The sequence below is a fragment of the Camellia sinensis genome, chromosome 4, assembly GCF_055761805.1.
Source record: "Camellia sinensis isolate YWXY chromosome 4, ASM5576180v1, whole genome shotgun sequence".
Taxonomy (NCBI): Eukaryota; Viridiplantae; Streptophyta; class Magnoliopsida; order Ericales; family Theaceae; genus Camellia; species Camellia sinensis.
Window position 1 is genome coordinate 205,383,758 of NC_138964.1, and position 14,456 is coordinate 205,398,213.

Consider the following 14,456-nt stretch of genomic DNA (forward strand, 5'->3'; position numbering starts at 1 on the left):
AAAATAAGCACATAAACTTCACAAATGCAAGCCTAAAACATGCTCCAACAAAGGCTAACAACCTAGAACATGTTAAGGCACAAATAAGGCATTACATGGCAACTATGCTAAACATGCATAAGGTTCCAAAACCAACTTGAAATCATGTTATATCATGGATATATAAGCATGAAAAACAAACCAAACATGCTCAACACACACTCAAGCATAGGCTTCTTTAAGAGGCCAAAATGTGCCCTTTTCAAGGACAACAAGGAGAGGGGGTGGCCCTCTCCTTCTTGGGACTTCAAAGCATCATCTTTACCACTGAAATCCCTCAAGATTTCAGTGGTGAAGAGACCCCAAAACCAAAATCCCGGAGCTAGCACAAAATGGCTCAAAATGAGGCCTTTTGGGGGCCTAAGGGTGGTCAACACCCCTCAAACAACAAAACACTCTTAATAAACAATAAAGAGGGCTTAAAAATAGAACTTTTTTATGTTATACAATAATCACAAAAACAGCTCTAAGATAGGTATAAAATTGATGCAAGAATGGGGAATAAAGGTGCAAGTTTCTTACCCTTGTAGTCCTCTTCAACAAGGATGCTCCAATGGCCTCCTTTGGCTCCAAATCAGTCAAGAAACTCAAGAACAACCCCTTAGAACTCTAATCTTAAGAGGAAGGTGAAACACTAGGTGTTTGTGTGCAATAGTAAGGCACAAAACACCTAGTGTGCAAAATGGGAGGGAAAGAGAGATAGATTGTGTATGTCTAACCCTAACCCTAGAAAACCAGAGCTCTTCTCTGTCTTTTTTCTCTCAAAAATGTCTAAGCCTCTTCCTCTAAGCCTTAGAGAGAGCTCTCTCTATAAGCCTCTTGTAAAGCTTACCAAACAAGCTTTGCAAGAGGGAGATCCCTCCATATACGTGTATGGAGGGGAGCAAAAGTTATACAGCTGTCCTAAAATATCTGCAAAAGCAGATGAACAGCAATCGGCCGGCAAAAAATGCCATCTTGGCCAAACAAAGTGCCGACCGGCACAAAAAAGTGCTGACCGACAACAAATAGTGCCGACCGGCAAACTAAATTGCCGGTGGCAGCAAAAACCAGTCGGTGGCATCTAGCCACTGCCGGTGAAGGGTGGGGATGGTCTACAAGCCCCACTCTGCCTCTCAAAGGCAAGATGCAAGTGTTTGGTGCAAAACCAGACACTAAACGGTCGAGTTCGGGGATCCTGAGGCGGGGCGCGCGAGCCGAGACCTCCGGGAACTCCAAACGAACACAAACATGGATAATCACCGAGTGTTCAAACGGTGACGTCCAAGTCTTGAGGACGGTCAAAAATGGGGTGTCTACAAAGAGCGACTAGACTAAGATCTGTATGGTGTATGAGTTTAACATCACTCTTTGGAAGAGTAACTCCACTATAACATGCATTCATACTGCATGTGTTATCGACCCGTTAGCGAGGTGAAAGAATGGATCCCTGCTTCTTCACCGTGTGAGTCCTAAAAGTCATTTTTCCCTAAATGACTTCACTTTGTGCCTTTTGTGACCTTTGACTATGTCATAAGATGAGGAGTTGATGTTCAACTACTTTGGTATGTTGCCTGCGGTCATGTATGATTCGGCTTTAAGGGACATTACTGGGAAAGTGGTCAATTTCAAATTGAATGATGTAAGGGTGAAGGGAAGATCATCTAGTTCTACATCTCTGCTCTATATTCACTGTCGACAACTCACATCGCTCTTTATAGGATGCTGATTGGGTGTGAATATAATGCGGGACCTAGGACAGTCAAACATGCTCTTTGAGGGATTAGAGATATTTTTGGACTGATGTAGCTAGATGGGTCTGGGTACATGAGACACTATTTCTGTTCTTTTTGGGTTGATGTCTCTATGCTGACTTATATTGAGTTTCTAGTATAGAGCTCCCACTTGCAGGTGTTCTCAGCGGTCGTACGGTGCATTGGCTAGTATGAGATTGTTCATTTTTGGGGAGATTGAGATAGAGATGTGGCAGTGTCATGCCAACTCATGTGCGAGTGGGAGACGTTAGAAATGGGCGCCCATATGGCATGACCCTTTTCAACCTTTTGAACCTTATCCAAATGGGTTTTGAATTTGAATTCAAACCTATTTGGATAACCACTCAGGATATATATCTATCATATCCTGATATGGACAGATGATATAGATATCAGATATTATCTCATATAACTAATATGGATAAATGAGATAAATAGATTATATATATGATATATGGGATACGGGTGATTAAGAGAAAAATAACGTATGTTTAAGTTTTTCCCATAAACTGACTCTCTCCCAAAAACAACGATAAAAGCCATTTGCACTGTGGTTTGTGTGGGTGATATTCATTATTGTAATATCACCCCATTGCTGGGTTGATTGACCAGATTTAGGAAGCACGTGATTTATCCACGAGATCCTTCAATTCAGACTCTGTTAGAAAGGTATGACCATAATTTTTATTCCGCTGCGTTATGCTTTGTTTACACAAACCTGGCCACGAACATCTTGACCAGGCCTTTCTAACTCTTTACAATTCCTTTCGGCAACTTGTGAAACCAATCTGATGCGTTTTCCCTGAAGGATGATGGGAACACCTTGCAGAGCAATGGTTTGTTCCCGGTATATAATGCCATTGAATTCAAATATAAGCCGACGTGAAAGTTTGAATCGGCCTTACTGTCATATATCTGGAACCTCGACATATGAAACCTTTTTGGGGCCTCGAACTTATCCAACTCCACTGAGAATTGTGTTCTTGGTTTGACTGGAGATGTGACCTCGGCATTTTGCCATTTCCTCTGGAGGTAGTCCCTTAAATCCTCCTTAGTCCGACCAGAATCTCGGCTATCAACAGATTTTAGCCTTTTTGGTGCACTACTCCCGGCATCGTTATGAGTCCTCTTGGACTTCTCTTCATTCACCGTGTCAAAACAAAGTTCCTTCCCCTAAACATGTCGAGGTTCCTTGACATAAGTTCCTTTGGTCCGAGGTGTCCTTTGAGACTCTTCTCTCATTGACTCTGCTCGACCGGCATCCCGTGAAGGCCGATGTGAGCATTCTTTCACCTTGTCATGCTGAGGGACTGTCGGGATTGCTTTCTGCCCCCCTTTCTGGGGCGTTGTTCTTGGCTGCTGGAATCGACGTGTCCTTCAATGGAATGGTGGTTGCATGACGTTGTTCTGCATCATGAAGTTGACAACCGATTGTAGGTTTGCCAACTTGTTTGCCATTCCCTTCATCTCGCCGTCCCTCCTTAGGTATCTATGTTTCCATACCTAGAGGTCGCTTTCGTTATAGTACTCGTCTCGACCTACTTTCTTTGGTGGGTCTCCCTCTTGGCCGACGTCGTTCTTCCCGGGATTCTGATCCCGTGGTTCTTCATTAGGGTTCTCCTCCTCTATGTTAGGATCGACATGTTTACCGCTTCTACTAGGGATGTCGTTCCCAATCTTCTCTTTATGTCCGTTGTTGGCCATCTATTCTGGGTGTTAATTGCTGACCACACAACCAAACAGGGAACTCAGCTGGAGAGCACCGGTCGAATAGATTAAGCCTGAAAAACTTGTCACAAAAAGATAAGAATTCGGCAGTGGTTCGTCCACCCGGGGGCACTCCGACGATCAAGTTAGTAATCAAATCTCTCTTACAGATAGCAAATTGTGCTTAGTCTCACAAGAGAGGACTTATTACTCTTAGTACCTTACACCTACCTTAGACCCACAGGGTTGCCCTGCTTTTATAGCCAGCATTAACCTGATCCTTGTAGAGGCCTAACTTCAGTAGACTTAGGCTCAATGCTCATCTTGGACTCTCAGCTAGATAGGGATAAACTCCCTAAGAACTCTATCTTTATCCATACTGAGATCCTCCCCTGTTCTAGGACTCTTGTCCCTTATCCACTTATCTCGAAAATTCTGATATCTCTGCAGGAAACCTCGGCCTAGCCGAGATCACCTCGGTACTAAGACCAGTCCACGTGGCACCTCGGTTGACACTTCGGCATCACCTTTGGCTACGTGTTGTCATTCAAAAAATATGTCCCCACAATTACCATACAAAAAGTAAGAAAGATGGTATTATGATTAATAGAAAGTTTGTTTGTTGTAAGGAGGGAGAAAAGGAAAAAGATAAACGGTACATCATAGTAAAACATCCTCAACATGAGACAAGAACGAAATGTAATGCATTTATGTATATATCTTTTAGATGGGACTTGTCAAAATGGGTTCTGATGAAGTTTGATGATAATCACAACCAACTTTGCATATTCCTCAATGTACGCATATGATGCCATCTCAGAGAAAGTTGTGTGATGCTAAAGGTATAAATGTCAATGTAGCTGATGATACTGGTATATCACTTAAGGCACCACATGATCTTATTAGCGCCTTAGCAGGGGGAAAGGAATTTGTAGGGTTCATGTGAGAGGACCAAAAAACCTACTTGCGTGCAAAAAGGCAACGAAACTTGCAATATGGTGAAGCAGGAAGTTTGTTGAGATATTTCCAGCAACAAGCCATTGAAAATCCATATTTTTATTTTGCATTTTAGTTGGATGTTGATGAGATGATTACTAACATTTTTTTGGGCTGATCATTAGATGATTATAGATTATGGCATTTTTAGTGATGTTGTGTTATTTGACACAACATTCCGAACAAACAAAGAGTACCGTCCACTTGCTTTATTTACTGGCTTTAACGACTTCAGAATGATTGTGATTTTTGGTGCTGCATTATTATATGATGAAACTACAACATCATTTGAGTGGTTATTTGAAACTTTCTTGCATGCAATGTCAGGGAAAAAGCCTGTTAGTTTTTTCATAGATCAAGATTAGGCAATGGCTAAGGCAATTTCTAAAATCATGCCTGAGGTATTTCATGGATTGTGCACTTTTCACTTAACGCAAAATGTTTTGAAGCATTTAGGCTACTTATTCAAGGGTGGTTTAAAATTTGGTTGCGATTTCAAAACTTGCATTTTTGGGTATGAGGATGAGCATGAGTTGGTTGAAGCTTGGAATTCTTTGATTCATAAATATAACTTGCAAGAGAACTTATGGATAAAGAAAACTTGGGAACTAAGAGAGAAGTGGGCACATGTGTGTATGAAGTTGGTATATACTGCAGGAATACGAAGCACTCAACTTAGTGAAAGCTTGAATGCAGAATTGAAGAGGCATTTAAAAGTTGACCATAACATTGTTCTATTTTTTACACACTTCAATCAAGTTGTTATGGATAAGCGGTATGAAGAAGTAAAAGCCATATACGATTCAAGACAACAATTGCCGAGAATAAAGTTGAAATGTCTCCCATGTTAATTCAAGTTGCTAAGTTGTATACCCCTCCTATCTTTGACTTATTTGATAATGAGTTAGACACATCCCTTTGTTGTCAAGTGAAGTGATCCCATGAGTTAGGAAGAGAAGTAACATATGTGATTGGCTTATATGGAGAGGATAGAGAGTATATTATGAAAGGTAATGTGGAAGTTAATGAGTCAGGAGGAGACAATATTTGTCAAGAAATTCATTGCACATGTCAAAAATTTGAGAGTTTTGGAATTTTATGTGGTCATGCAATTAAGGCGCTTGATAGAATAAATATTATGGAAATTCCTGAAAGGTATATATTAGGTCGATGGAGACTAGATGCAGAGGATTGTGCAATTGAGGAAACAACTACAGTGGTTGAGAATAACCCTAAGTTGGTGATAGCAACACGCTACAGAGATCTTTGTCCTAGAATGGTAAAACTAGCAGCTCGATCATCTGAATGCAAACCTATCTATCAATTAGTTGATGAAACTCTTAGGGATTTGTGTGCAAAGGTAGACAATATGATGACTTCATTAGACGACTCAGGCGCTTCTGGTAGTGGAGGCAATATTGGAGTGGGTACCAAAGAATTTGTAGTTGATCCAAACTTTGCATGAGCTAAGGGCTTAAAAAAGAAAGAGGGCGGACACAAGGATGGGAGTAGATTAAAACCTTGGCATGAGAAGACTACTAAGAGAACAAAAGTTGTTTCACAACCTACACACCTTACTCAGGTATTGAATTTACCCAAGTACTTGATTTCAAATTGGCTAGATTTATTTTTAAATTTTGCAATGTATTGATAAATGGTTTACAACCTCTTTAGAGTATTGGACAGTCAAGCGACACTAGAAATATTCAGAATTCTTCTTCAAACCACACACCGGTGAGATCTTATTCTTTTTATTGAAATCATATTACTTAAGTACATAATGATCATAAAACTACTAAAAATATTTTATGGACTAGGATGTTGAGATACCCTATTGGCCACAACTAATGAATTCCAAATACAATCTGCTCATGCACGATGTTAATTTTGCATGCCAACCAACTTATCCGCTATCAACGCCTTTGTTTTCCCAAGCATCGTACAATCCATAAAGTTCTTAGGTGTGTAATATACTTGTTTGCAATCTAGTTTTTTGTTTTTACATAGATGTGTGTATTTATTTCCAATGCATTTCCTTTTACCTTTTTTTTTTTTGTTGTTATTGTTGTTGTTACAGGGATTAGGTTTTGATCTAGTAGAGCATAGTCCCATGGTGGCTGAGTCAGTCTTTCGTAATTATAGTTTGTTTGATTTTTTCAGTCATTCGGAACCACCCCCGCAAAGTTGAAATGTAAACATTTATCTAGCAGGTCACCCTTTTGCTTTATTTTTAAGAATTAAATTGAAATAGATTTAAGGTTTATTTAAGGAGAAGCTACCACTGTTATTGTGTTTTATTTTATTTGTGTTTGATACATAATAGAGCATCAAATTGTGCATATTGGATATGGATTCAAGGTTTATTTAAGGAGAAACCACTGTTATTGTGTTTTATTTTATTTGTGTTTGATACATAACAGAGCATCGAATTGTGTAGATTGGAATTTTTTTTTGAAGATGGAAAGGATTTTTTATTTTATTTTATAAGCTTTATGGTGGTTGTAGCTAATTGTAATTTTTTTTTTTTATGCTGGAATACATATTGTAATAATAGTAGATTGTAATTTTTTTTTATGCTGGAATACGGATTGTAATACTAGCATATTTTAAATATATAATTTTTTATGCTGGAATACATATTGTAATAATAGCAGATTGTAAATTTTTTTTATGCTAGAATACAGATTGTAATTAATATAATATATGTCCGAAATATTAATGAGTCGTCTAAGTAGCATAGTGGTTAAAGTTTCTTTTTCTCTCCTAACATAGTGCTCAATTTTTTTTATTTATTTTTTTAAAATTTTTATTTATATGATGAAACGACGCCGTTTCAACTCACAGCAGTGCCCCTGGATCCTCAAAATACAGATGGAGTAGATGAAGAAGGTACGAAGATATTTGAAGCATTCTATGGGGTATCTTTTCGACCTACTACTACTGGGCTTCAAACTTGTGAGTATCCGTTTTATGAATTTTTTCCGTCTTCAACAACTATGGTTTGTAGGGTTACTAACCATCCTGAAGCTCTATCTTATGCACAATTGGCCATAAATCAATACATTAACAACAAGAAAGAGGTAAATTTTGATTTTTTTTTGTTTAATTTTCTTCACATTGAAAGTAAATATTAATCTTCTAGTTGTTTGATTGATAATTTCATGAATTATTGTCACTATTTGTGCTTTATGGGGTTGATTTAGACCCTTTAATATGCTTTTTTCTTTTCTTTTCTTTTTTTTCTTCCTTATATATATATATATATATAATTTCCATCTGATTTTTTTGATAATTGAAGAATCGTTTTGTTTTGTCTAACCATTTTTTGTTTGAAAATTACTACAGTATTATTTTTATTTCAGTTTAGTTAAGTCTTGCTCTTCTTCTTCTTCAATTCATTTAGGTTTTAGTATAGTTTATTTATTTATTTTTATTTTTTTATGTGTCTTGTATTGGAATCGGAATAATAGATTACATAGCGGAAGGACTAACTAACAGATTAATGCTTTTTAGTATAGTGTAGTTTTGACTAATAATTTATAGTTTGAAAATTATGATTTTTATTATAGTTTAGTTTAGTCTTTCTCGTCTTCTGATTCTTATTCTTCAATTCATTTAGATTTTACTGTGTTTTTCTTGATTTGTGTTGTTTAGAATCAACCTACTCTCCAATTTTTAAGGGTAGTTGGGGCCATCAAGATTCCTCAGAGTTATATAGTTCATAAGGTTTTAAAAAATAGCCGTAATCGTTAAGTAACGTTGGTTGTGGTAGTTACCGCTATCAGTTGCGGCCGTTATAACAGTGTGACGTAAATTTATATATGTAACGGCCGTTTCGGTGTTACGTAACGGCTGTAGCGGTACAGTAATGGTCTGTTAGACACCGTTACACCTTTTTATAATATTTTGAATAGCTTCCTTTTCCAAAAAAAAAAAACAAAACAAAAACAAAAACAAAAACTTACGAAAAAAGGAATAAATACAAGTGATCCAAGCTCAAAGAAAAAAATTTATATGAATTTTTTTTCTTTATAATTTTTTTTTTTAATTTATGGCACAATTTTTATTTTATAATCCTTTTATTTAATAATTGTGAATATTTTTTATTCAATTAGTTCATTTATTATTAAAAAATAATTTGTGAACATTTAAAATCAATTATTATTAAAATCATTAACTATTGAAATAAAATGTAAAAAGTTCTTTTTATAATGATTTTGAAAATATGAAATATATTAGATCATTTATTTTAAACCCTAATAAATGTGATTCTGAAAAAAAAAAATGCTTATCTGTAAATTTTCTTCAACTTATGTGGAAAAATAAAAAAAATTACTATTCCAATTACCGCAACCATTATGCTACGATTTTTACACCCTGCAACTACTATCGCGTCATCGCAACAGTTTTTCAAAATCTTCATTGTTCACAACCTCATTACGTTCCAAGTATTGGGTGCATCAAATGGGCAACAAAAGTTCTTTGCTAAGCTTACCAAGGCTTACGTCCAAGGACAGAAACGAGAAATTTACTAAAACAGAGCAAATACAAATCAGAGGAGGAGAATGACTCTCACTCAACTCACAGCTCTCTATCTCTCAAATTTCTGATACAATTCATCCTCTCCCTCCCGTCTCTATTTATACACAAAGAGAGAGAGAGAGAGAGATACCAACCCACCAAAAATTTCTACCCTCTATTGGTGAGAGTCAACAGTGGCAACAACGTGAAGAGAAGGGAGAGATACCCAGCTCAGACCTCCTGCACTTGAGGTGGAAGTCTTCCTATGCCATCTTTGTATGCATGTATGTAGGTTAGATCTAACAATTCTCTCCCTCCATACCCACATGCATGATTGACTTCTCACTTGAATTCCATCTCGACAATGTTTCTACAAATTTCGAGTTTGACTCTCGAGACCACCTTTGTAAGTATGTTAGCTAGATTCTTATCTGTGTGGATCTTGATCAGTTCCAAAACTGCTTTTCCATCACTTCGCGTATCCAATACTACCAAACATTAATGTGCTTTGTGCGAGAATGGTACATTGAATTCTTGCTCAGGTCTATGGCACTCTGGCTATCACAATGTACCGTGAACTTTTCTTGCTTTAATTCTAACTCTTCGAGAAACCGTTTTAACCACAACATCTCTTTCCCAGCTTCCGTTGCAACAATATACTCTGCTTCGGTTGTGGATAAAGCAACACACTTTTGCAGCTTGGATTGCCAAGATGCAGCTCCCCCTGTAAAAGTGAACAGAAATCCTGATGTAGATCTTCTACCATCAAGATTTCCTGCCATAGCTGAATCTGTATAGCCTTCCAAAATTGGTTTAGCATCTCTAAAGCACAAACACATTTTTGCCGTACCCTTGAGGTACCTCAGAATCCACTTGACTGCTTCCCATTGCTTTTTCCCTAGATTGGAAAGGAATCTGCTTACTACTTCAATAGCATGAGCAATATGTGGTCGGGTGGACACCATTGCATACATCAAACTCCCTATGGAGGATGAGTAGGGACTAGCCTCCATCTCTTCTCTTTATTTTGTAGAGGAGTGACAAGAACACTTGCTCAGCTTGAAATGATTAGCCAGCGGAGTGCTTACTGGCTTGGCATATTTCATGTTGAACTTGTCAATCACCCGTTCAACGTACTTCTCCTGTGATAGCCACAACTTCTTGGCTTTCCTATCAAGCATAATTTTCATGCCCAAAATTTGCTGTGCAGGGCCTAGGTCCTTCATGTCAAACGATTGTGATAACTCATTCTTCAGTGATCTGATTGATGTGGTATCCTGTCCAATGGTCAACATGTCATCAACATAGAGCAGGAATATGATGAAGTTTCCACTGGGAAATTTCATGACATAAACACACTGGTCTGCAATAGTTCTCTTGTATTCATGACCCACCATGAATGAGTCAAACTTCTTGTACCATTGTCTCGGCGCTTGTTTGAGGCCGTAAAGACTCTTCTTCAATCTGTAGACTAAGTTTTCTTTCCCTTTGACTTCAAAACCTTTTGGCTGCTCCATGTAAATTTCTTCCTTCAGATCACCATGGAGAAATGCCATATTCACATCCATCTGTTCAAGTTCCAAATTCAAACTAGCCACTAGTCCCAAAACTACTTGAATGGATGTCATTTTCACAACTGGTGAGAAGATTTCATCAGAATCAATACCTTTCTTCTGCCCAAAACCTTTGACAACCAATCAGGCCTTATACTTGACTAGCTTCCCTTTACCATCTTTCTTCAACTTGAACACCCATTTGTTCTTCAGTGCTTTTTGACCCTAGGGAAGTTTTACCAAATCATAAGTCTGATTTTTCTGCAAAGACTACATCCCCTCTTGCATAGCTTGCTGCCAGCTACTCTTCTCCTTATGATTCTGAGCTTCTTGAAAACTTTCTAGCTCTCCCTCATCAGTAAGCAAAATATACTCAAAACCAGGGTATTTTGACGATGGGTTAGGCTTTCTTGTTGATCTTTGTAATTGTGGACAAATAGTCTCTGGTAGAGGGGGTTATGGCTCCCCCTACTCAACACCCTCTGCTTTTGGATCTTCTTCTTTTGGAAATCCATCTTGCAACTTTACATCTTTGGTTACATGCTGTGGTAGCTCTTTTTCATTAGTGGCATGCTGTGATGGTGTAGGATTGAGAATAATTTCTGATACATCATCAACTTTGGATTTGGATGGTTGCCTAAAGTCTTCTAAGGTCTGGCTTTCTTGAAATACCACATCTCGGCTTCGAATGACCTTGTTGGTTTTCGGATCCCACAATCTGTATCCAAATTCTTCATCTCCATAGCCAATAAAGATGCATGAAGTGGCTTTATCATCCAGCTTCTGTTTGTGCTCCTTGGATACATGTGCAAATGCTTTGCACCCAAACACTCTCAAGTGAGAGTAAGATATCTCCCTTCCAGACCATACTTCTTCTGGAATCTGAAAATTTAGTGGAACTGATGGCTTTGGCAGCTTTGCCATTTTGAGCATACATCTGACCTTCTCCACAATGGTCCGGTTTATTCTCTCGGTTACACCATTGTGTTGTGGGGTTCCAGGAATAGTCTTCTCATGCCCGATGCCGCGAGTAGCAAAGTAGGCTTCAACTCCTTTGATCTGTACTCGCCTTCATCGTCTGTTCGGAGACACTTCAGCTTCTTTCTGGTCTCCCTTTCCACCATAGCATGGAATGTTTGAAAATGCTGGAACACTTCAGCTTTGATCTTTAGGACATAAACCCATACCTTCCGCGATGCATCATCAATAAACATCATGAAGTATTTTCTGCCACCCAAAGATTCCACTTCTATGGGACCGCATACATCAGAGTATACTCTGCTCAATAACTCTGATTGTCTTCTGGATGATGAGTGGAAAGTGACTCTATGATGCTTCCCAAATAAGCAGTTGTCATAAGGATTCAATTTCGCATCTTTGGCAAAGGGAATAAGAGACTTCTTTGCTAGAATCAGCAACCCTTTCTCATTCATACCTTCATTGTCTGTTCGGAGACACTTCAGCTTCTTTCCGGTCTCCCTTTCCACCATAGCATGGAATGTTTGAAAATGCTGGAACACTTCAGCTTTGGTCTTTAGGATATAAACCCATACCTTCCGTGATCCATCATCAATAAACGTCATGAAGTATTTTCTGCCACCCAAAGATTCCACTTCTATGGGACCGCATACATCAGAGTATACTCTGCTCAATAACTCTGATTGTTTTCTGGATGATGAGTGGAAAGTGACTCTATGATGCTTCCCAAATCAGCAGTTGTCATAAGGATTCAATTTCGCATCTTTGGCAAAGGGAATAAGAGACTTCTTTGCTAGAATCAGCAACCTTTTCTCACTCATGTAATCCAGCCTTTTATGCCACAAATTTGGTGATGCCTTATCTTTTGTTGCATTGAGGCTATCTGAATTCACCTTCACTTAAGTCTTGTACAGTGTGCCAATTGCCTGTCCTCTGGCTACCACCAGAGATCCCTTTTTCAACTTCCATATGCCTTGCCGAAGTAGTTCTCATAGCCTTGTCGATCTAAGGCTATCCCTGAGATAAGATTCAGGTGTAAATCGGGAATATGCCGGACATCTTTCAACACGATCGTGCACCCAACTTTGGTTTGGATGCGAACATCACCGATTCCCACAATCTTCAAAAAACTGGAGTTACCCATCTTCACTGTACCAAAATCTCCAGCTTGGTACGTATTGAAAAACTCCTTCTGGGATGTGGCATGGTAAGAAGTTGCTGTATCTACCGTCCACTCGTTGTCGTTGTCTGACATTGTAGACACCCCATTTTTGACTGTCCTCAAGACTTGGACGTCACCATTGGAACACTTGGTGATTATCCATGTTTGTGTTCGTTTGGAGTTCCCAGAGGTCTCGGCTTGCGCGCCTTGCCTCAGGATCTCCGAACTCAACCGTTTAGTGTCTGGTTTCACACCAAACACTTGTGTTTTGCCTTGGAGGGGCAGGGTAGGGCTTGTAGACCATCCCCACCCACCACCGGCAGTGGCTAGAGGCCACCGGCTGGTCTTTACTTCCATCGGCACTTTTTATTGCCGGTCGGCACTATTTGTTGCCGGTCAGCACTATTTAGTGCCGGTCGGCACTCCTTTTGGCCAAGATGGCATTTTTGGCCGGCCGACTATTGTGCATCTGCTTTTGCAGATATTTTTAAGACAGCTGTCTTGCTTTTGCTCCCCTCCATACACGTGTATGGAGGGATCTCCCTCTTATAAAGCTTGTCTTGTAAGCTTTACAAGACAAAAGCTTCTATATAGAGAGGGGCTCTCTCTTGTTGCTAGGGTTAGAGAGTTTAGACATTTTAGGGAGAGAAAAACACAGACCAAGCTCTGGTTTTTAGGGTTTGAGTTACATACACATCCTATCTCTATATTACTCTTGTGTGTGTTTTAGTCCATACTATTGCACACAAGCACCTAGTGTTTCACCTTCCTCTTGAAACTGAGGTTCTAAGGGACTGATTTTGAAGTTTTGGTGTTGGATTCAAGCCAAGGAGGGCCATTGGAGCACCATTTATGAAGGGGTCTTCAAGGGTAAGAATCTAGTCTTTTTATTCCCCAATCTTGCATTGTATTTCTACCTATCTTAAAATCATTTTTGAGCTTAGTGTATAATACAAAAAAGTTCTATTTTTAGGCCCTCTTGATTGTTTATTAAGAGTGTTTTGTGGTTTGGAGGTGTTTGACCCCTCTTAGGCCTTGAAAGGCCTCATTTTGAGCCATTTTGAGCAAGCTTCGAGACTTTGGTGTTTGGGCCTCTTCACCACTGAAATATTGAGGGATTTTAGTGGTGGAGATGGTGCCTCGAAGTCTCCAAAAGGGGAGGGCCACCCACTCTCCTTGTTGTCCTTGAAATGGACCCATTTTGGCCTCTTAAGGGAGCCTATGTTTGAGTGTGTGTTGAGCATGTATAGACTGTTTTTCATGCTTATATTTCCATAATATAACATGATTTTAAATTGGTTTTGGTACTCCATGCATGCTTAGCATAGTTGCCATGTAATGCCTTGTAATCCCTTAACATGTCTTAGGTTGTGTGCCTTTGTTTCTAGCATGTTTTAGGCTTACATTTGTGAAGATTTTGTGCTTATCTTGACATGTTCTAGATCTGTCCTAGGTTATATGGGTCGGATTTGGCATGCATCATATAGCCTCTTTGCATTTTGGCTTGTTGGCCTTAAGTATGTGAGTGTGTAACATGCCATTTTTGCATTGATTTGGTGTTTTGGAATCATCCACCATGTCATTTCAGTCCTATTTGCATGCTTATATGTTTACCTTGGATGCATCTTTAATGCCTCATAAGCTTGTGTAGCAATGCTCCTTGTTTTGGTGATTATGCATGCCTTTGTTTTTGAGTCATTTGGATGCCATCTAAGTGATCCTTAGGCCTTGTATTAATGTCCTAAA

The 14,456-nt window shown here is 38.9% G+C and overlaps 2 protein-coding genes across 2 annotated transcripts; both read left to right on the forward strand.

Annotated features, from left to right (window-relative positions):
* Positions 1–4,305: 4,305 nt before the first annotated feature.
* LOC145824393 (protein FAR1-RELATED SEQUENCE 9-like) lies at positions 4,306–5,347 on the forward strand. The gene is made up of 3 exons (XM_082924039.1): positions 4,306–4,431; positions 4,622–4,834; positions 4,946–5,347. Exons 1-3 carry the CDS (start codon positions 4,306–4,308, stop codon positions 5,345–5,347), a joined length of 741 nt encoding a protein of 246 aa, XP_082780165.1.
* Positions 5,348–5,499: 152 nt separating this feature from the next.
* On the forward strand, positions 5,500–5,961 carry LOC145824394 (protein FAR1-RELATED SEQUENCE 1-like). Its single transcript, XM_082924040.1, has one exon. It carries the CDS (start codon positions 5,500–5,502, stop codon positions 5,959–5,961), a length of 462 nt encoding a protein of 153 aa, XP_082780166.1.
* Positions 5,962–14,456: the final 8,495 nt, after the last annotated feature.